Here is a 21,156-nt window from a genome sequence, read left to right as displayed (position 1 = left end):
TAAGGAAATTGAACTTGCTCAAATTGTTTCGATTGAGACCATGCAATCCATCATAAGACAAAATAGACACAAGGAAAACCACCTAATGAGATACTAAACAAAACAAATATTGAAGATCCGATTTTGCAGGCGGGCTGATGCTTATGGCCCGTTAACCGTGGGTATCCCCACTGTTCCATGAATAAACCACATCGTGGGAGTTAGAAGCGAACCAGCCTCACGTCCCAGGAAATCAACACTAACTTAAGAAACTAACTAATTTAGACTGTACAGTACATGGTAAGATAACATATGGTCGTAAAGATATCATGAATCAGGCATTCGCCTGTGGGACGTTGCCGTTCTGCTGAATCTCGAAGAGCGCATTCATGAGAGTATCATAATTAACTGCTGCAGCTGGCTGTCGGACTAGAATGTCACGAACAACGTTCAACTGCGCCACTTCCACGTTGGGTGCAGTTTTGAGAAGTTGCTGGATCGCTGGCTCATTCACTTGGGGGCCCAGAACTTGAATTGCGGCCGCGATGCCAGTAGTGGCAGGTGTAGCGGCGGAAGGCTGAGTCGGCTGCGTTGCACTTTGCTGGCCATAGGCTGCGGTGTTTGCAAGACCAGACACGAAATTGGGTGGTGTTTGACTGGTTGGGGGGCCAAAGTTCGGTTGCTGAGGCGTGGCGACGGCGGCAGTCAGAGGGCTGGCTGTGGTTCCTGGCTCGAGACTGGGTTGATGAGAGGGTGGTTGAACAGAGGGTGGGTTGGAATCGCCAGTCTTGACCACGAAGACAACTAGCAGCATGCGTTCATGGATCGGACCTTCAAGAGAGTTGTTCTCCAATAGCTCGATGAAATCAGGCTTAGTCGTGGCACCGGCCTCGATAGGAACAATATAGGTATCCTTGACGGCAGAAAGCGGGTGCTGTCCAATGACACCATAGCGCTTACGGCCCTGGAAGTATTCGAAAAGCTTGTCAAAGCCTGCTTTCTCGCTGGGCATGTCAGGGCTAGTGACCGCAATCACAGACACGTCGGTGGAGGAGCTGAATCGCAGACCACAGAGATAGTTGCTGGCGAGCTTGATATCAATGCGACCATCAACCAGTAATGTCGACGGCGCAAGCTGGCTCCATGGAATACGACCACTGAGGTCTGCACCTCCAACATGCTTGGCAGTGGACATGAACTCGGCGAGGGACGCCATGGCAACCTTGCCACGCCAAACAACCCCGTCGTCATTGAAATCCTTTGGCGAGTAGGGAGGGGATTCGGGCTCGTCATCACGTAGTAGATCGTCAATCTCAGCATCGGCCTGAATTCTGCCATGAGGCACGGGTTCACGAATGCTGGTTTCGACTTCGGGAAAGACATGGTCGTGGTGTTCTCCGGTTGGCGAGGGTGCTCGTCCATATCCCTCAGCCTTGGCTCCCTGCTGCTGTTTTGAAGAGGATGGGCTTTGGTTTCCAGGACTAGCCTCCACTTCAGTAGCCCGACGAGGTGGTGCAGAGAATACCGATTCCGTTGCGGCGTGAGTTTCGTCTTCGATCAGTTCCTCACCCTTGTGTGTTCGTCGAATACGAGGACCTTGCTCCTGTACAATGATATGTTGTCGTTCTGATTCACGTTTGATTTCTGCATCTTTTTGTTGCAGTTCTTCGCTCGCCATCTCCTCTGGCTTCATCCTAGACAGGGAATCTGAGGAGAGACTACCTACGAGCAACCGATCTCGTAGCGAAGGATTCTTCTTTACGTTGAATACGATCGTTCGTAACTGCGTTTTATATCCCTCGTTGGGCTCGCCCGTCTGTCCAAATAGATTCCGATACAGGGCATCCTCAATGGCAAGACCAAGTTGACGTCCAGTATTCTCTGCTGACTCTCCAGCGGGTAGTGGGGAAACGCCAGTCTTCTGAGACTCCGCAAGCTGTTCTACAAATAGCTTGATGAGCGCAGTGGCCGCTCTCTTGCGTGCGGGGTTCACTAGATCCTCCACAGTACCCATCGTCGTAGGTGTCTCGGGAGCGGGCTCAGTCTTAGGCTTTGGAGTTTCTCTCGCGGGTTGTTCGGCGGGTTCTGGAGAAATTCGTTGCTGTTTGACTTGAGGTTCCTGTGCCACAGTAGAGATTAGTACCGTACCTCATGTGTTGAAGGAAATGTCCACTTACCATATGCGCTTCTGTGTTATCCTCAAGCTTGCGCTTGTTTGTGCTAGACCTTCGTGAGTCTGCACCTTGGGCATGCTTTTCTGGTTCGACTGATACCGAAGCAGCTGGGGCAGGAGACATGCCAGGGCCAGGTGTTGCAGAAGTGCCAGCGCGAGCTGGTGTGCTGGTCTCTGTCTTTCCCTGACTCTTCCGGCTGCCTTTCTTGCCCTTCTTGCGCTTGGACTTCTTTTCTTCGGCCTCCTTCCTTCGTCTGTTTGCGACTTCTTCCCATGGTTTCTCTCCTCTGGCGATCTTTTCGAGAAGTGATTTGTGGTTTTCAGGTCGGCATTGCTCACAATAGTATTGGTCGGGTTCCTGGCCCTTGGCGAATGTGAGGCCCATACAGTCGTTGTGTTGCCACGCAGAGCATTGATCGCAGCAGATCATGTCTCGCTCCACATCCTCCTCTTCTTCGTATTCGCCGCAGATACATCGAATTATCTCTTCCTCTTCCCCATCCTCACTAGGTCCGGGGGTCGGTTCGGCGGAGGCTTTGCTGTTCTTGTCTTTCGGCCCTTTCACTTTGCCTTTCTTCGCGGAGGAATCGGCTGGGAGTTCGAGGTTCTTGTGCTGGCCTTTTGTGGCTCGGCCTGAGCGTCGTGGTTCGTCTGGCATTGAGGTTAGCTTGGTGTTGTGCAGCGCGTGTTGGTGAGCCGAGGCTACTGCCTGCCTTCCACCGTTGATGGTTGAAAGGGCAAGGTCTGCCGGGAAGGTGTACAGGAGCTTACCAGCCATGGGAGATAATGAACACCGAAGTGTGCTACAGCGCAATGGAGAATAAAGTCTGCGATTGCTCAAAAGCGACGATATGCGCCTGACCAGCGACCACAAAATGGTCTCTACGGGCTCAAAGGGCTAGGAAATGAAGAAAAAAGAGCGATACACAAGAGAAGACGCTGCCGCCTGGTGACTGGTCCAGAGTATTACTTGATGACCAGAGCCGCCGGTTCCAAACTGTGCGCTGATACTCTTGCACAGGTGTAGAGTGGCAAGAAGTTGCGCCTGGCTCGTGTTTTCAGAGGGTGTGCGATCCCTTGCGCGTCACTTGCGCCGAGCGAAAAGCGGGGTCGCGTGATGTTTCGGGCGCGAACACTCTCGAATTTAGAGATGAGACTAGCGATGGCTCGTTGAGGTGTCCTTAATGACCCCTCCAGAGAATTTGGGTGAATGAGGTGAGGCGGAGTTGGATGAAGGAGTGATGAGAGGGAGTTGTGTGACCAGCGAAGGAGTTCTGAGATTATGTAATCTCGATCACATGATCGACATCTTGGAATTCGCGATGAGGCGGGATACCTTACCTTAAGGTCTCCACCGAGGCAAAATCCACTTTTGAATCAACCTGAAACTACATAGTTTGAATTCCAACTCAACGCTCTTCACCGATCCACCGAACTTTGTGCGCATCCTCTAAATTCTCGGCCAATCTTATACCATCTTCTCTATTGAATCATGGCGGACGTCCGGTCGCTTCTCCGGAACGAATTAGCTTCGCGCAAGGGCTCATCACCCAATACCACTGGCAATCGGGTCAGCAAAAAGCGCAAGGTCGATAATGGCGATGGAGTTATGCGGAAGAAGCTGCGGTCGACCGACCTAGAGACTGTGGAAGCCGTCGCCAAAGCACAGAACGCTGAGTCGCCCAGTGCCCAGGACGCTACTTCCGACGACGTCTTGGAGGAAGAAGACGAGGTGGACACCGCTGGATCGGAGCTACCACACGAATCCAATCAAGATATTGTTCTACCGACTGTGCAACCGACGACAACCGCCGACGCTACGCAAGCTTCTCACACAGTCGACGAGGACGAGTGGGCCGCGTTCGAACGCGAAGTCGCGGCCCCGACGCGACTTCCACAGGCACCTGCAGCTCTTGCAGCAGAAGCTACCATATCTGCAGCCCCGGTAACCAACGAGGAGCTGGCCGCACAGCATGAACAAGAGGCGGCATCAACAAAGAACGCGAGAGAAGCAGAGTTGGAGGGCGAGCGTGAGGATGCCGCTCGCTTCATGGAGGAGGAATTCGATGAAATGGATCAGCTCGAGGAGCGCGTGCGGAAGTTGAAACAAATGCGAGAGGAACTTCGAGAGAAACGCGCTCGGGATGGCGCACGAGACCAGCCGATGGCTACCGAAGAACAAAGAGAAGCGGAGGAGAGCGAAAGTGATGAGGATGATGAAGATTGGGACGACTGGAGATTCAAATGATTTTCTACTGCTAAGAATGACGATTCACAAAAATGGAGATCAGGCCTCCTCTAATCTACGATGATACCCTTGGAAATTGAAATGATACATTGCGATAGAATAACCAGACGTCTGTTACTTTATGACCTGACCTACTAGTCACATCTCCGCATGTGAGAGCTTCGAAGAACCAATTTTATGACCCTTCCATGAAGAAACTTGCTAGTAGCAGATTGAATATATTCTCTAGACCGGTGTCCGGTGTCATTGACCATGCGTCTCTTCAGCTTCAGCTGGCGCATCATCGACTTCCATATAACTACGCAATCCATGCTTGCGGACTTGCATAGCTTCCGCTATTTCTGCTTCACCTTCACGGAGGAGATGTTTGCCTCGAAGAAGATCGCCACGTTGCCTTCGCTTATCATCCTCGACTTGTTTTTCTCTCTCCGCAAAGGCCCTTTCACGCTTCTCCCGCTCCCTTTGTTTTCGATCGTGTTCCTCCTGTTCTTCGGCTGTCAGCCGTACCTCTGGTGCTGGAGGCAAAGTAGAGATAAAGGCTTCGATCAGCGGGTTCCGGGTTTGAGCAGGAAGTGCAATGTATCGAATATCCGTCATGATCATTGTTGGGAGAGCTTCGAGATTCGACGATCGATTCAGGGTGTGGACAGGCGCCGACTTGAGAAGAGCGGAAAGATCCGATTTTCGAGTGCTCTCGGGAAGTTTGAGACGAGAAATGTAGTCGCGATAAAACTTCTCGCGGTCCTTATCATGCAATTGTGAATCCTTCATCGCTTTGTCTTTGCGGTATTTGCGTTTGAATTCAGGCCAATAGAGTTTGGGCGTGGCGTATTCCTGTAAAAATGCCAAGTATTCGATGCGAGGATCATGCTTTTCTTGTTTTGCTTTGCGTTGTTTGACATCTTTGATTCGGTCACTGCTCCATCTTGAGAATATCTCACGTCGAGTTTTCATGTTTCCAGGTGCGGTATATCGAGAATCCTCGATGATTCGTCCCTCTTCAATGATTTTCTCCCAAATTGTGAAAGGATTGATGTTGTAGTCATCGAGAAGATCGCGGAAGAGTGCTTCGGCATCAGCATCGGTCAATTCAAGGCCCTGGGCACCGTCCTCCCAGTCCTCTTCTCCGGGTTCGCCGTATTCCTCCGGGTCGAGACCATAGTCCTCTCCCATGGTCTCAAGCTGATAAGCCATATCCTCCTCGGTGAATTCCACTGGCTTATTGTCGGGGGCTTCACTATCAGTCCGTGCTCGTTTCGATGGCAGTCCCTCGTCCTCATACTCGCTATCTGTAACTTCGACCTCTTCATACTCGTCGCTATCTTCGGGCCCTCCTGATTGTTCGGGTGCCGAATGAATCTGCGTGGGAGCTTCAATGGCCTTCTCTGGTTTCTGTGTCGTCTTTTCTGGGACACTATCTTTGGAAAGCTCCTCGGGTTCTTCGCCCCGCTCTTTTTTCTCTTTCTTCTCGCGTTCCAAACGATCGTATTCGACGACGCCTTTCAATACCTCTTGTGGAAATTTCCAAAAGCTCTCGTTGGTTTCCGGGTTATAAATAAAACGTCTTTTCAACTTGGTTTTCACGAGTACCCAAGGCGCGCAATCTGGTATGGGATGTTTCGACTTGGGTCTATCCTGAGGCTCGCGACGCCCACGATCCTGATAACCCTTTCCTCCCCGGAAACCACCTCGGCCATGGCCTTGCTGGTGTTCACTTTGCTGTGACCCATCAGGTCCGTACCCTGCTGGGCCATATGCTGTAGAGGAAAAAGGTGGTAAAGTTTCTGGCGCATAGTAGGAAAGTGGTTGAGAAGGCCCAGGGACAGTCGGTGCGGGTTGAGGGGCAGGCGATGGCACTTGAGGCCTTGTGTACGTTGACTGCTTGGTAGCCGAATTGTAGTAGTACAGTTGACCTATGGGTTTCTGGTTAGCCAGAATCTTCAATGTTAACCAAAAGATGTGCACCAACCAGCAGGCGCCCGATGCTCTGTCCACCCTGGGGGCAGAGGTAGTGATGTATATGTGGATTTCAGCATATTCAAATGATGGACGGATTGTTCCAAAAAAAAAAGAAACTATCAAGAAGAGGCGAACCCCGTGGCGCAATGCTCAAGTGTAGAAGCGCAAAGCCGCGGCGAAGCTTTGGTGTAGTGAGGTGGTCCGAGCTTGGCGGATGACAGAGCCAAAGGACGCGCAGGGCGAGTGCCTGGACTTGCACTTGCTGAAGCTCACCGTTACCGTCACCAGCCACCTTAACCACCTACATCCATCCCCCATTCTCTTCCTTCACGACCTCGTTCAACTCGACTATCACTTTGGGTTCTTTTTTACGTCTGCATTGTATACATCATGTCTCGCCGATATGATTCACGGGTTGGTCGGCCCCCGCCATTCGGTCGCTGCAACAGCTCCAGCTAACCTATGACGATGTCCGGTAGACCACCATCTTCTCCCCTGAGGGTCGCTTGTACCAGGTTGAATATGCACTTGAGGCAATCTCCCATGCTGGTACTGCCCTCGGTATTCTAGCCAAGGATGGCATTGTCCTCGCTGCCGAGAGGAAGGTGACCAGCAAGCTCCTGGAGCAGGATACCTCCGCCGAGAAGCTCTACACAATCAACGAGTACGTCGATCGAAATTTCCCGGCCTTCACTACAGCCTTGATGGCTAGTGCTGCTTTTGCATCGTTGAGCTAACTCCCCCTGCAGTAACATGATTTGCGCAGTTGCTGGTATGAACGCCGATGCCAACATCCTCATCAATTACGCCCGTCAAAATGCCCAACGTTACCTCCTTACCTACAACGAAGACATTCCCTGCGAGCAGCTCGTGCGCCGACTGTGTGACTTGAAGCAAGGATATACTCAGCACGGTGGTCTCCGTCCGTTCGGTGTCTCCTTCATCTACGCTGGATGGGATCACCTTCGTCAATTCCAGCTGTACCAGAGCAACCCGAGTGGCAATTACGGTGGTTGGAAGGCGACAAGCGTTGGTGCAAACAATGCCAGCGCACAGAGTCTGCTTAAGCAAGATTACAAGGAAGACTCCACATTGCAGGAGGCTTGCGCCATGGCCGTCAAGGTGCTGAGCAAGACGATGGATTCGACAAAGCTCAGCAGTGAGAAGAGTGAGTATCCTCCGAAGACTTCCCCCTTCCCATTTGACATTCATCATCGCTTGCAAAAATACTGACCCGCTCTTTCGTGATACGCAGTCGAATTCGCAACGGTGGGTAAGACCAAGGATGGAAAGATCTACCACCACCTTTGGAGCGCAGATGAGATCGATGCCCTGCTGCGGGAACAAGGGCTGGCCAAGGTCGACGATGAGCCCGAGGCAGGCGACATAAAATAGATTAATACCTTCGTCTGTGTTTTGAATACTTGCAAATCAAGAGCTACAATCTACTACTATCGCCGTGCTCCCAATATCAACCATGTACAAACCGGTGGTTTCTGCTGATGACTGCATCAGGTGTTGCTGGCCGGTGACGTGGCAGACACCCACCGGCCAAGTCTCAACAAGTGCCTTGTTGTCTCCAATCTGATGATGTTTGATGCAGTGGGATCGAGCAAACTTGTACACGTAGTCTGATTCTTGGGTTATTGTTTGGGTCAATAAATTTTCCGGTGCGGCCCTGAAGATCTCGCGGCAAAGTATATAATCCCCGCGCCGCCAGTCCATCCCTGGGCTTTCAGCCACCAACTTGAATCTGAAGGAACGTCCACTTCTACCTCTTCCTACTAGTAGTAGTACTAGTAGTACTTGGGTTTATCCATGGGTGGATGCCCAGTGTTTTCAAAGTTGTGACATCCGTTGATGTTCAAGTTCAAATTTAACAAGTTGTCCGGTGGTCGTGTTCTTGCTAACCCAGACCCAATATATAGTCTGAGTACTACTTCACTGGCCTGAGGGAATCCGGCGAGTCTCTGGTTTAAAATACACTAACTGAATTGGAAGTTGGAACTGATGAGTACCTAGGTGTCCAGGTGTGCAACAGGTCTTAGGATAGACTTTGACTAATATGATGTTTACATCCATTGCTTGTCCTAGTTGCTGACTAGTACTGCTTGATTGAAACCTAAGGCATCAACGGCTGATATAACCAATGAGATGGATACATGGCACGTGATGCGGTGGGGTTTCTTTAGAAGGAGGGGGTTCCACCATCCACCTGGCGACATTCCTCCCTGCCGATTCCATTGCGAGACTGTCTGACCTTCTCTCATGATCGAATGGCTAATACTTCTTCTTCTTCAGGCTCCAGTGGCTTTTCACTCGGGCTACCTCAGCCGAATGGCCCCTCTTACCCCTTGATGAGACCGGGCCGTCTCAGCGAACCGCTCACTCAAAGGTCAGGGCGCTTATAACATGACTAGACCCCATCAATATATCCATTGGATCTCGACAGCCTATCGAAAAAGGGGAATTACTTCAGAACAGCCAATGATTCCTTTCTTCAGACTTTCAGACCCTCTCGGGTGGCGATGCTCGTCACATTGCAGAAATTCGATTCGGACTTGATGTCACAGACTATGTGCTTGTGTGGTACATGAAACATCCACAACGTCCCCCCGGCGGATGGTATTAGGAAAACGCAAAAAGGAAAAGAAAAATAACGAGTGCTCCAAGCTTCCAACCCGATAAAGCAAAGTGAAAGAGGGTACAGAACATGAAAAGAATGAAAATGAGACGTCATGTCAATGCAGCCGCTGTTCGTCCAAGGAAAATCCACCAGGTTTTGCCGATACAAGCCACATATTATCGTGTAAGGGTCGTGCGTCGATCCTCACGCTCCCGTTGCAAGACGTAAATTTCCTTGTCCAAGTCCATTATGAGTTTCTGGGATCGGTCCATGGAGGCAACAAGAGTGGCCCCCTCACGTTTCCACCGTTCTAGGCGGTCGACCTCGGCGCTTCGCCGCCGGAATTTGGTCTCAATCTTTTCACAGAGGCGGCACTTGCTGTTATCGTTTTCGGTCATGTTCACGAGTTTCATACCACACGTCTCGCCTGTGCGATACTCGTAATTGCACCGATGGGCGAAGTTGGTCCAGCTCCAGTCCCCACACGAAAATCGCTTTTGGTTGTAAAAGCACATGCCTATCAGCTGTGTTAGTGCCATTCAACTCGACGGTACGATCAAACTCACTTGCTGTCGGATCTTGAGCCTTGTTTCAGGTTGACTGATGGCACACGATTGGTCTTTTGCCGGACCTATCCTAAACTTCTCTAACGAGTCTGATAGGCTAGTCCTCGACAGAATTTTGATCAGGAGTTTTTGAGTGGCTCAAAGGAGGCGAAATAATTCTCAACAAAACATAAAATTCCTTCCAATCGAAATATCTATGAATCTCAATTGCTCAATTGAGTGTTTGAATTTGGAACCTGGGGGGATGATTTCGAACTCCACATCCTGTCAAGGGGATCGAAACTGCTATTTATGCTTCGGTGGATGTTTTCATGTCACCGCTAGAGTCCCTCCAAGTTGATGTCGTCGTCCTGCTGATCGACATTCAGCGGTGCGGGACGGCTTATCGTCCGTGTTTCCCATTCATCGGATTTCACCTCACAACCTGGTTGAGGTCGATACGGTTGGCTGTCAGCATTTCTCCTGGTAGTGGAGACGGTGAGATGCCCAAGGTTTCTTTTGGATGGAGCCACCAAGGATGAACCGTTGCTTCAAGCATGCATGCATCTTCTTGCCTGTGGCAACTTCTGTCCCCATGATGATGTACGCCAGGTGGAAAATCCCTCAGTCAATGGCTGTCATCTTCCACTTTTTGGTATCGACTGCTGCAGCTATGCCGTCGCTAGATTGCACTTCCCCGCCTTCAGGTGCATACTGTTCGCATGGAAGCATACACCTGTGATCGTGTTGCGTTGTGCATCGTTTGATCCTGCATGACTGAGTCGCTTTCGACCTCTGCCAGCTGTCACCTTGATGCAATTATCAGACGGCTTTCGCCCGGGGTTGCCTGGTTTCCAAGCAAAAAGAAGCTGCATTTATTTCCGAATGTGACGGGACTGCACGTTCCCTGTGACTCCACCCCCTAATAGGGGTTGTCCTGATTTTCCACTTTTCTTTCTGCCCAGTCTTGCCACTTTTGATTGGGTTCAATATACCCATTATCTGGAATTTTGAGACGGCCGATAGACCGAGACCCTTCTTCTTCCCATGGAGCACCACACCCCACGCTGCTGTCTGTGTGATTGCATACGCATGCACGCCCACATCATTGCGCCCCCGTCGATGCTTCTGCTTTCACTATTACGTTTACTGCATTGGGCAATGCTCCAGATTGGAATTCGTCTCAGAGCATGTACTGTGACCCGTTACTGGTGTCCTTCCATCACGTCTCTCTGCCGAGCCTTACTTGCAAGGATAAGAACTGCGACCTGATTTCGTCCCACGCCGCCGCATCCTTCCGCTCCGTGCCTCTCAACCAATAGTCCCCTCACCCGGGTGGCAACAAGTCGCGTCACTGAGGCTCGAATGAGTTGTGCCTCCTGCACTCAGGGACACGGGCCATAGAATTGGGTTTGTTTCCCTCGTTCCTCATTAACCGTTTGGGGCTTGGACGGAAAAGATCCATTTTCATTCAGCTGATCTTTCATATCTGCAGAGGAGGGATGCTGCATCTGCCCCCGCTCATGTGTATGGCTCATCATCATCCATTTGCCCGCTTGGGTGAAGATGATAGGATCTTAGTGCCGTGCGGCGCGGGCATCGCAGACACGAACTGTGACCTTCCACATATTACTTTACCACATGCAGCTGCACCAAAGCTCGGAGACTCTGACGTGGCACCTTATTTCTGGCTCGGAGACTCTCAATTACTGTTAGCGAACGCTGACTGGAAGGCTGTGGGCGGGGGAGCGCAACATCTATGGATTCCATAAAAGCTCCACAGAAGCGATCCAGGCCTCCACCCCTGTCATTGAGCATCCCGCATCATGATCACTTAATTTGTTTTCATTTCTATCTCCGCTGGAATTGGAAAGTGACTCTATCTTTCCAGCTGGCCCGGTCCTCTGATCCACCGGACGAAACCCATCAATATAATACAAAATCGTCGGAGGATGCCGCATTCATTACGCCCGCTGCCCGGATCTAGGAAGATGATCCATGGCGAGATGTTGAGTTGGCAGCCAGACATCCTTGAAGGCCCGTGAACAGCACCAGAGGGCGTAATTTCGGAGAGGACTGACCCATTTCGAGCAAAAAAGTGGTTGCATCGACTCTCACATTCTCGAATCAGCTTTCCAAGCAACCCCCCTGCCCATTTGCCTCTTGCCCCGTCTTACCACCGAAATTGCCGTACTCTTTCTGGGGGACCCCCGACTTCCGGCTGGCCAGGATTGTGCTCAAAAATTATGAAAAAGAGTGGATATGATTCCTGCCCAACAAGCAAAGTTGTCAGAAGGCTTTTCAGAGCTGTCGAGTCCGAGTCAGTGCTATAATTCCCTCATTTGATGTGGAATAGACTTGGACCACCCATGCTCCAACGTTGAAATTGGATTCTCAGGCGCGCATACACGCTCCCACAGCGCTGGGCTCTTCTGATCCCGTGATCTTAAAGTGAACGGAGGCTCCCGCACCTTCCACGCGCATGCCTCTGCCGCCCGCAACAAATGGTGGCCGGCTCTTCAAGCTTTGGGATTCGAAAGCCGGAGGGCCACCGCCCCCAGCCTGGGTCAACGCGCCCAGATTGGCCGGCGAGCGGAGGGAACCTCTTTTGCAGCCGAGTGCAGTAGCCAATAACAAACCCTGACTGGGATGTCGGTCATATGCAGCTAGCACTCCATTTCCCCACCCACTTCATGTACGAGGGCCACCGCTGCATATCATCAGCGCCTTCTCCGAATCAAGCCAAGCTGTAGGCTTATTGGTCGATTGAAGACCGTCTCGATGCGGGCCCTCGCATCCGCATATTGCCAGGTGCGTGCCAGCTCCACTGTTGCTGCGTAGGATCAGATCTTAAGTTCCACTTTTCATGTGTGCGAACCTGCGCGGAAGTTCGCTTCCGTGCTTCTCGAGGTTCCAGATGTGATGCGCTGATCACTTTCAATTTGGAAAGTTTTTATTCTGCCTATTTTTATATCCTTCTTCCTTTTTCCACGATGCAGTCACGCAATGCCGCTGACGCAAGTTTTCCGATTCCTGACCTGCTTTATGCAGATATCACTTTTTCTTTTTTGCTTTTGCTCGCCCAAACCATCGCTCTACCTCGGGGCTGAAATCTACTAATCTTTACATATATTGGCAAGCAAACAAAGTCCGAAGTGACTCAATATTGAGATCAGACCTCGAAACGACGTGGTGCCGCTCTTGTTGACGTGGCAGGCTCACTGCGTTCACGGATTGCTAACATGACCTAAGTTATCAAATGCCCACCATCAAAAAGTCTCATCACACTGACAAATTTCATTGGCCATGGAGTGTTCATGCCAGTGATCGAGTGCTTTTACAAAACCGTAGTCCACTAACTGTGGAAGCTGGTAAGCTGGTAAGCTTATTACCGGATCGGGTTAGCCCTTTGTGACGTCAGCATGATCTATAGGACATTCTATTCTGGATTTGCGAGGACACAACCAGGAATTAGTAGCTCCGAGTCTTGATCTCTTAAAGACTTTTCCCCCTTTTTCGTAGGCATTCATTCTCTTCTCATCGACCCTAGAAGCAATAGAAAAAAGGCACGCCAACCATATCACCCGTTCAAACCTAAGCTTGATTCTCTTGTCTAAGAAAGAACAAAAGTACATCTATCATGTGGAAGAGCCTCATTTCCACTAGCCAGCAGGCGACTCGCGCAACCCCCCGCAATTGCTTCGCGGCACTTTGCACAACCCCATCGACCGCGAGCGGTCGCCCCTTCAGTGCCATTTCTCGACTCGCAAAAGACAACCCCCCCCGAGGACATCGATCGCGAAGAACTGCGGCCCGAGCGATCAGAAGTCACCAAGTCTGGGACTGACAATGAAATCGCTCATCACGATGCTGCATTTGATCCCACGAATACTGCCCCGGAAAGCGAGCTCGCTGCGACAGAGAACGAGAGCAAGTCGACGAATGTGAAAGGGTCACTCAATATGAGTCCCGCGAACAAGGATGTGAGCGCATGGCGGAGACCAACCGAGGGTGGTCCAGATAGGAATGTTGATCGAGGAGTTTCAAGCAAGAAAGGCTCGCCGAACAAGCGACGGACAGTCCATGTCAAAGAGGATGGGACGCATGTATCGTATCGATAGTGTGTATATCCGAGCCCTTATGCCCGTGTTATATAACAAGTACCTGTCACTACTAGTACTACCGTAATATGCAAATCTCTCAAGGCTAGTAGATTAAGTTCATACATCTTACTATCAACAAAAAAAAGAGACGAAGGAGATATTTTTGCGCGACGTTTTCTCTCGAAATATGACAATATCCACCATGAACACATGAAACTGCCTGGACATCATGATTGAAAGCTGTAGATTTCTAATCTTAAACGTTGAAAAATGAATTAATATATTCACCCGATGCACACGTTATGTTCATCATTAATAATTACTAGCATTCCACCTCAGTGATGCGAAGCTTTTCTTCTCCCCGAGATTCCCTCCATCGATTCGATGACCTAATCAACTCATCGCATCCCTCGAGAAGGCGTCCCCATTTCCGCACAAAGGCAGGGGTCAACTCCCAACTGTTTAATAAATAAGGTTCCCCCCATACAATCATACCGTCGCGACTGGCCGTATAATGTTTTCTTTGAGTGACTTGCTGTCTCATGACCCCCAACTAAGACAACTACTATAGGGATCGGCACTTACGGCGGGCTTGCTGATTAAGGCGGTTCTGGATCTTCCTCCGGCGCTTGGGATCATCATTCTTAGTGGACCCAGCGCCGCTTCAGCTGGGGATGGCCCAGGTGAAGGTAGACATGGATTTGTGATATAGACGGGGGTGGTGAAGCGGTGGCCAGGATGTTAACCACACCTGACTAGTTCGGATTCAGTAATAAAGTCAGCCGGCTAATGGGGGCCAGACTATTCCCAAGTAGGCCAAATCGGTCAGCTAGACCCGTCTATTTCTGTTACTAAGGTTAGCTCCTCCTATGGAATTCAGGAGGGTGGATGTAGAGGATGATCGGATTTTATCCCATCCCCAACTAGGCCAGATCGGTCAGCTAGCTCTACGGTCTGACCCACACGAGCACAGGCAAAAGGGCCCAGAAGTACAGATAAAAATCAAAATCAAGCTATTCCCAAGTCGAAGAAACCGGTCAGCTAGTACGCGAGGTGGAAGGGGTGAAGACGGGAAGAAATTTAAACTATTCCCAACCAGTCTAAATTGGTCAGCTAGTTCTATTTAAGCTGTTTGGCGTTGTATCAGGCAGAATGGCCAGCGAGGAACAATTGGACTTCAAATCCGAAAAATAAAAACTATACCTAGATTGGTAAAACCAGTCAGCTAGCTTCCTCATATAGGACTCGAATGTGTCATAGCAGGCAGGGCTAGAGGAAAGCTATTAAAGTGAAGCAACTTCTGTTATTTGCTACTTTCTTTTTTCATAAGCTCCAAGACTCACACCTTTTCTTCTACATTAACTATCTTTCTCATTATATGCTATAATGTCTCGCTACGCTGCAGCTCATGTCGACCCTCAAGGCCCCGGTGATGCCCGCCCAACCGCCCTCCAAATAGTCCAAGACGAGGACTTCAAAGGCAAACTCACCGGCAAAGTTGCCGTCGTCACTGGTGTTTCTTCGGGCCTAGGTATTGAGACCGTCAGAGCGCTCGCAGCGACTGGTGCAACTTTGTACCTCACTGCGAGAAATCTCGACAAGGCCAAAGCGGCACTGGCGGACATATTTGACTCGAGGACAATGACTCTCGTCCAGATGGATCAAGCGTCACTCGAAAGTGTCCGGATCGCTGCTCAAACCATCCTATCCAAAACGACCCAAATAAGCCTTCTCGTCGCCAATGCCGGAGTCATGGCTAACCCAGACCTCAGGTTGACCGACAAAGGACATGAGATGCAATTCGCCACAAACCATCTGTCGCACTTCTTATTCTTCAACCTGTTGAAGTCGGCTCTACTGGCGGGATCGTCTTCAGCCTTCCAGTCTCGCGTTGTGATGCTTTCTTCTGCTGGACATCGTGTTGGCGGCATCAACTCCTCTGACAACTACCACTATCAGAATGGTGGATACAATCCCTGGGCTGCATATGCGCAATCCAAAACCGCGAATGTCTACATGGCCAACGAGATTGAGCGTCGCTACGGATCCCAAGGTCTGCACGCTTATAGTCTCAATCCTGGAATTGCGGCCACTGGGATCATTGGTCAATTGAGCAGCGAAGAGATCATGGGTATGCTGCAAGATAAAGCAATGCTTAAAGCTCAGAAAGGGCTGGACCAGGGAGCAGCGACAACTATTTATGCGGCAATTTCCAAGGACCTTGAGGGTAGAGGGGGGTCTGTATCTGAATGACTGCTCTGAGGCTGAGATGGGCGAGCAAGATGGTGACCGTATGTCGGGGAAATCGGCGCCGCATTCGTTTAACCCCGAGAACGAGGCGAGACTGTGGAAGGATTCTTTGGAGCTGGTTGGCTTGTCGGATTAGTGCAGCCTCGTAGCCTGAATAAGATGCGTCAGACCTCCAGACACAAAGAAAAAGCTAATTACACAGTAGTAGTATACAATGAATCTCTTAGTATTGCATCGAGCAATCGATTCACTTTACTCATCCTAGTTAGTTCAAGTTGGCTAATACTGCGTAATGTACGTGTCTGATTGTACTACTCAAGACTAATTAGCATAAATTATGGGAATAATGATATGTCATAAAGATGCCCGACTGAGCGGGCTATAAACCGTATTCGTACCCAACAGGACCATCAATCAATTTACTTCGCGAGGGCAATGATCTCCGAACCATCAATACTCCACACCTTCTCCTTGCCGCTAGGAACATCGCCTTCCAACGCCTTCAGGCCCGCGTTAACCGCCGCCTTGGCGATAACATCCGCGTCCTGCGCCCAACCATTCTTAAGACCGGAGTGCAGCTTGCCAGCCCAACCAGCGATGAAGCGGATACCAGCCTCCAGAGGCCGACTCTCCTCGCGAGTTCCAGTGATCAAACCAGGGCGAAGGATGACCGTGCGTTCAAAGCCGAGCGCCTTGATGTCCTCTTCGATCTCGCCCTTCATGCGCGAGTATGGAATGTGGGAAGCCTTGTTTGCGCCGGAAGCAGAGATCAAGACGTAGACCTTAGTACCGGCTTCCTTAGCGACGCGCGCCAGCTCAACGTTCAGTCCATGCTCAATCTTGTACTGGTTGTCGAAGCCGCCTGCAGCGCCGCGGGTTGTCGCGAACGAGGAGATAAAGATTCCTGGCGTCGGGGTGAGGGCCTGGAGCTGTGCGCCCCAGGTGGCGGTGTCGCCGGAGACGAAGGTGGTGAGCTTGCTTTGTGGAGCTTCGCCGGCGACGTTAGGGGTGCGACGTGAGATGGTGTCGACACGACTGACGGCCGGATTGGAGAGGAGGCTGGAGAGGATGTGGGATCCCTGATTGTGGTGATTGATTGGTTAGTCGGAGGCTTGGCTTCGCTGATGATGATGGGTGGCCTGGGGCGAGGGAGTGGGGTGGATTGGGGGTTGAAGTCTTACCACCATGCCGGTGGATCCGATGAGAGCCACATTCGCCATGTTTGCTGTGCGTTGGTTTCAAAGGGGTTGCGAGTTGATACTAGTATGCGGGAGGAGAGAAGAGGCGAAGGTGAAGGCGAAGTCGCAATCGACTGAGTGGGGAGTGCCTCGGCCGCTCTTTCTCTTTCGTCATGGCCCGCGCTAGGCCACATACGGTAGTATGCTTTGGTCATACACAATATACCTTAATACCTACATATACTTCCAAGGTTCCTAGGGCCGAAGCCCATCTAGTACTCGGTGCCATGGAAAGAGCAATATCGGTACCAAAACTCCTTTGAAGCTTTTTGATCGTTTGTACTATCGGATGGCGGGGCTTGAAGAGGCTTAGTACGAATATCAAACCGATTCAAGACTCGGAGCTCCGAATATGCGAGCGGCATTGGTAAAAGCTAGTAAGACTAGTATGACTTTTCATGGTAGTCGGACCCGAGATATTCGTGTCACAGATTCTATTTGCTTCGCACTGATCTATCGCATCTCTTCACCTTTCCTTAGAGAGCCAAACTTGCCCATCATCAAATCCACTTTCTATTCTTTCTTGCAGCCGCTACCTCCACGAAGAGATTTCTTCTCATCTATACCGGGGTATTAGGCACTGTATTAGGATCAGTTCTTAAGATTTCCAGGGCGACTATATGACCGCAACGGTATTTTCAAAGTGGGTCAATCGTACTTTGATGTTCAAAGACAGAACTGCAATGCGAGACCATCTATTTAACTTCCCTCACACCAAGGTCGAATCAGGGACATTGAATATTGCCATAAGCGGCCCATCAAGCTATCGAAATGTGGCTAAAGGTGAACGACCTGGTACAAACTATACTGGCAGACCAAAGGGGTAATTTCAAAGTCCACGTGGAACTGCTAGGTGGATGGTTGCCAGAACGTCATGCCCCGGTGGTTAGCCTTGGTCCAACTAGTACCCAATTTTATGATCACGACCTTGCAATTTTACCATTTTCCAGAATCTCGCATCGCAACTATGAGTTACCACCAGAACTTACCAATGCAATCTCACAAGAGTCGGATGGAAGACCACATTCCGTGTCTTATCGACTGTTTCAAGACGATTGGAATCGGGCTAATTGTGGTCAGTTGATGATCAAAAATTGGCTTTTGGCGGCGCGAATTTGTCTGGATATGAAACTTGATCGCGAACCGGTGGGGAACTTGCAGGTTTCTCCGGAGAGATAGATATATGAACTGGTTCTCAACAGACGGGAGCTCTATCTACGAGCAGCAGTTCCTTGAGGACCTTGAGACAAATTCCGAACTTGTTCGACGCTATGACCCCAACCTTTGCATATTTAACCAACGACGTACCCAATTGTTTGGTATATATGCAATGGTAGAATTAAAGAAGGCCAAAGCTCATAACTATGCGGGCTTTTGTGGTAGTTGGAAGTCTTGTTCCAGAATTGACTGGGGCTTAGAACGTCCAGGTGGCATAGCACCCCAATTCTTGAAAAATCCCGATCATTCCAAGTTTAGGGGTCTGTGTTACCAAGAAATACAAACCAAGCTGCCGTATCGCGAATTCTCTGAGGATTTGGACTGGTGGACCTATAACGCGGAGGACCTATTTTCAGAGACCGAGTTCCCATGCAAGTTCTTCAATTGCTCACTCTGTGTTGATACTGGGGTTTCTTGTCGGCGATGCAAGAAGTATGACTATCGCAAGCGATGCGGGTTTTGCAGAGAAGGCTCAAGAGAGCCCGCTGGCTACCTATCTCGAATAAATATGTGGCACCTGGCGAACCTGCTGCCATACTGGACAGATTCGACAAAGCCAGGGTTTATTTCATGGCAGGATTATCGGAATGCGCTTTTAGCGCTGACGACTAGTGAAGACCCGGAGTTGCAGTAGTTGAATGAATAGGTGAATGAAATTAAGGTAAAGAACTATTATTAAATGCAGGGGGGGCATGGAAGACCCGCCGAGAAACGAAAGGCCGAGAACAATGGAACCGCAAGAGCAGTAGTCTAAGAGCGTGATATTTGCAAAGGACCGTACGAATTGATGCGTCATATATAGGTAAAGACTTGCTAAAGTAATGATTTGCTTGTATTAAATAATTGATACTACGTTATGTATAAAATATCAATCAGATTTTCGAAGTCTGAGTAAGCTGTTTCTCCTGTGCTTGGTAGATCTTGACCAACTGGCGCACAGACAAGTCAAGCAACACATCCTCAGATCCACCAGGGATCCGGGCGCCAGGAACATCGCGAAGAATTGCTAATAATTGGATTAGTTGGGACTCGACTCAATAACCAAGTGCAGGGACATTACATACCTTCTACAAGCTCGCCTTGACCAGTCTGGGTGAAGCCATTGCCTCCGAATAGAAGAACAGCACACTGAGCACATTCATTCAGGACCATTGCAGACTTCGCCTTAGCCAAAGCCGTCAGCCCACCAAGTTGGCGATCGCCCTCCTCTTTGCTCATATGGGTCAGTTGGTAGAGGATCTGTTCGACCCACGCCCACATTGTCTCAAGCTCAGCCCCAGCCTTGGCAAGGCGATGGCGAACAACAGGTTGGTCCATGAGGGTCTTGCCAAATGCCTCACGCTTGAGGCAGTAAGAGAAAGCCGCAGACAGGGCAACGCGGGCTTGGCGAGTGACACCGACGGCGATAACGAGACGCTCATGGTTGAAGTTGGTCATGATGATACGCATGCCGTCGCCCTCCTTGCCGACCAAGTTGGATACCGGGACCTTGACATCGTCAAGCTCGATGTAAGTTGTTCCACCGGTCTTCTGACCCGCGACTTGGAGTCGACGCATTGAGACACCAGGGTGGTTTTTCAGAGGCACGATGACAACGGAGAGACCCTTGGCACCGGGGCCACCAGTGCGGACTGCCATGGTCGCATAGTCAGACCAAATACCATTGGTGATCCTATCGAAGATGTTAGTGAAGTTTTCAACAGAGAGATTGAATTGGAGCCATGTTGTCTCGCACCATTTCTTGGATCCGTTGATGATGTAGTGCTTTCCATCGGCGCTCTTCGTAGCTGTCGTAACGATATTCGCAACATCACTGCCAGCCTCGGGCTCAGTGATCGCAATGCATCCGCGCTTCTTGCCGGTAAGCAGGTCAGGAAGGAAGCGCTCTTGCAATTCCTTGCTTCCGAACTTGACAATGGGCGGGATACCAAAGGCAAAGCCAGCGTTGAGCGAGCCACCCGGGCCGCTCAGACCAGACCGGCCCATCTATCAAGGTTCATGTTAGCCTTTTCATCTCTTTTGAGGCAAACTGTCCGACCTCCTCACTTCATCACAGTAGATTCCAGTATAGATATAATCCCAATCTTCAACCTTGACGCCCAAAATATCGTGGATTCCTACGCGTTTGCACCAATCGACGGGTAGCGGGGCAGGCATGTTGGGGAGCAGCATATTGTGTTTGCAGAAGGTCTGGAAGACATGCTCGGGCACAGTTCCGGACTTTTCCCACTCCATGGCATTTTGGATGAGATTCTCCCAGGCAAATTTGCGACAAGCTTTTTGGAAGCGTCGATGAGCGTCTGTGATATATGGGGAAGGAAGGCCGCGAAGGTAGGGCGGTTCGGAGAAGGGGATGGGGTTGACAGAGTTCTCGGCCATTATGAGAGGTATGGGATATAAGTGGGTGCAGCTCTGTGCAGATTTGAGGGATAGAGACAGAAGGGGGTGGGGAGAGAATCAAGATAAAGAAGAAGTAGAAAGCTAATGTTATGGGTACATCATCTGGGGTATTAAGTTCAAGTCCACAGCTCCGCATTGTCTACCGACCGAGGCTCGGTGCAGCCGCGCCAAGCACACATGCGGGCACGGGGCACGGTGCACAGTGAGTATAGATGAGTCAGCTATGCATGCACACGGGTGGTATATAGGCTATATGGATGAAGTCAGCAATCAGGCATCAAGGCACCAAGGCACCATTCCTAAGGCACTCAGGCCACAATCGATAAGATTTGATTGAGCACGCAATTCGGACTATCCCCGATGAGGCAAATTGGTCTGGGGAATTTTCTATACGCGGCGGATTTCCAAGCAATGTCC

The 21,156-nt window shown here is 50.4% G+C and overlaps 9 protein-coding genes across 9 annotated transcripts; 4 read left to right on the top strand and 5 right to left on the bottom strand.

Moving 5' to 3' along the window:
- Positions 1-313: 313 nt before the first annotated feature.
- N7481_005983 (uncharacterized protein) lies at positions 314-2,930 on the bottom strand (the record flags this gene model as incomplete). Its single annotated transcript, XM_057265202.1, has 2 exons — positions 314-2,098; positions 2,157-2,930. 2 exons carry the CDS (start codon positions 2,928-2,930, stop codon positions 314-316), a joined length of 2,559 nt encoding a protein of 852 aa, XP_057122922.1.
- Positions 2,931-3,644: 714 nt separating this feature from the next.
- On the top strand, positions 3,645-4,400 carry N7481_005982 (uncharacterized protein; the record flags this gene model as incomplete). Its single annotated transcript, XM_057265201.1, has 1 exon — positions 3,645-4,400. One exon carries the CDS (start codon positions 3,645-3,647, stop codon positions 4,398-4,400), a length of 756 nt encoding a protein of 251 aa, XP_057122921.1.
- Positions 4,401-4,643: 243 nt separating this feature from the next.
- N7481_005981 (uncharacterized protein) lies at positions 4,644-6,436 on the bottom strand (the record flags this gene model as incomplete). The annotated part of the gene is made up of 2 exons (XM_057265200.1): positions 4,644-6,313; positions 6,370-6,436. The coding sequence occupies 2 exons, from the start codon at positions 6,434-6,436 to the stop codon at positions 4,644-4,646; spliced, it is 1,737 nt and encodes a 578-aa protein (XP_057122920.1).
- A 313-nt stretch (positions 6,437-6,749) lies between these two features.
- On the top strand, positions 6,750-7,754 carry pre9 (proteasome core particle subunit alpha 3; the record flags this gene model as incomplete). The annotated part of the gene is made up of 4 exons (XM_057265199.1): positions 6,750-6,773; positions 6,839-7,023; positions 7,109-7,527; positions 7,615-7,754. The coding sequence occupies 4 exons, from the start codon at positions 6,750-6,752 to the stop codon at positions 7,752-7,754; spliced, it is 768 nt and encodes a 255-aa protein (XP_057122919.1).
- A 1,407-nt stretch (positions 7,755-9,161) lies between these two features.
- N7481_005979 (uncharacterized protein) lies at positions 9,162-9,500 on the bottom strand (the record flags this gene model as incomplete). The annotated part of the gene is made up of 1 exon (XM_057265198.1): positions 9,162-9,500. One exon carries the CDS (start codon positions 9,498-9,500, stop codon positions 9,162-9,164), a length of 339 nt encoding a protein of 112 aa, XP_057122918.1.
- A 3,670-nt stretch (positions 9,501-13,170) lies between these two features.
- N7481_005978 (uncharacterized protein) lies at positions 13,171-13,651 on the top strand (the record flags this gene model as incomplete). The annotated part of the gene is given in 2 exon segments (XM_057265197.1): positions 13,171-13,267; positions 13,281-13,651. 2 exon segments carry the CDS (start codon positions 13,171-13,173, stop codon positions 13,649-13,651), a joined length of 468 nt encoding a protein of 155 aa, XP_057122917.1.
- A 1,368-nt stretch (positions 13,652-15,019) lies between these two features.
- N7481_005977 (uncharacterized protein) lies at positions 15,020-15,886 on the top strand (the record flags this gene model as incomplete). Its single annotated transcript, XM_057265196.1, has 1 exon — positions 15,020-15,886. The coding sequence occupies one exon, from the start codon at positions 15,020-15,022 to the stop codon at positions 15,884-15,886; it is 867 nt and encodes a 288-aa protein (XP_057122916.1).
- A 416-nt stretch (positions 15,887-16,302) lies between these two features.
- Positions 16,303-17,103, bottom strand: N7481_005976 (uncharacterized protein; the record flags this gene model as incomplete). The annotated part of the gene is made up of 2 exons (XM_057265195.1): positions 16,303-16,962; positions 17,065-17,103. The coding sequence occupies 2 exons, from the start codon at positions 17,101-17,103 to the stop codon at positions 16,303-16,305; spliced, it is 699 nt and encodes a 232-aa protein (XP_057122915.1).
- Positions 17,104-19,211: 2,108 nt separating this feature from the next.
- N7481_005975 (acyl-CoA dehydrogenase family protein) lies at positions 19,212-20,718 on the bottom strand (the record flags this gene model as incomplete). Its single annotated transcript, XM_057265194.1, has 4 exons — positions 19,212-19,345; positions 19,404-20,011; positions 20,075-20,325; positions 20,386-20,718. The coding sequence occupies 4 exons, from the start codon at positions 20,716-20,718 to the stop codon at positions 19,212-19,214; spliced, it is 1,326 nt and encodes a 441-aa protein (XP_057122914.1).
- Positions 20,719-21,156: the final 438 nt, after the last annotated feature.

The sequence above is a fragment of the Penicillium waksmanii genome, assembly GCF_028829765.1.
Source record: "Penicillium waksmanii strain IBT 27052 chromosome Unknown utg000005l:1.0-5232799.0:1.0-5237142.0, whole genome shotgun sequence".
Taxonomy (NCBI): Eukaryota; Fungi; Ascomycota; class Eurotiomycetes; order Eurotiales; family Aspergillaceae; genus Penicillium; species Penicillium waksmanii.
This window is presented reverse-complemented; position numbering and strand designations above follow the sequence as displayed.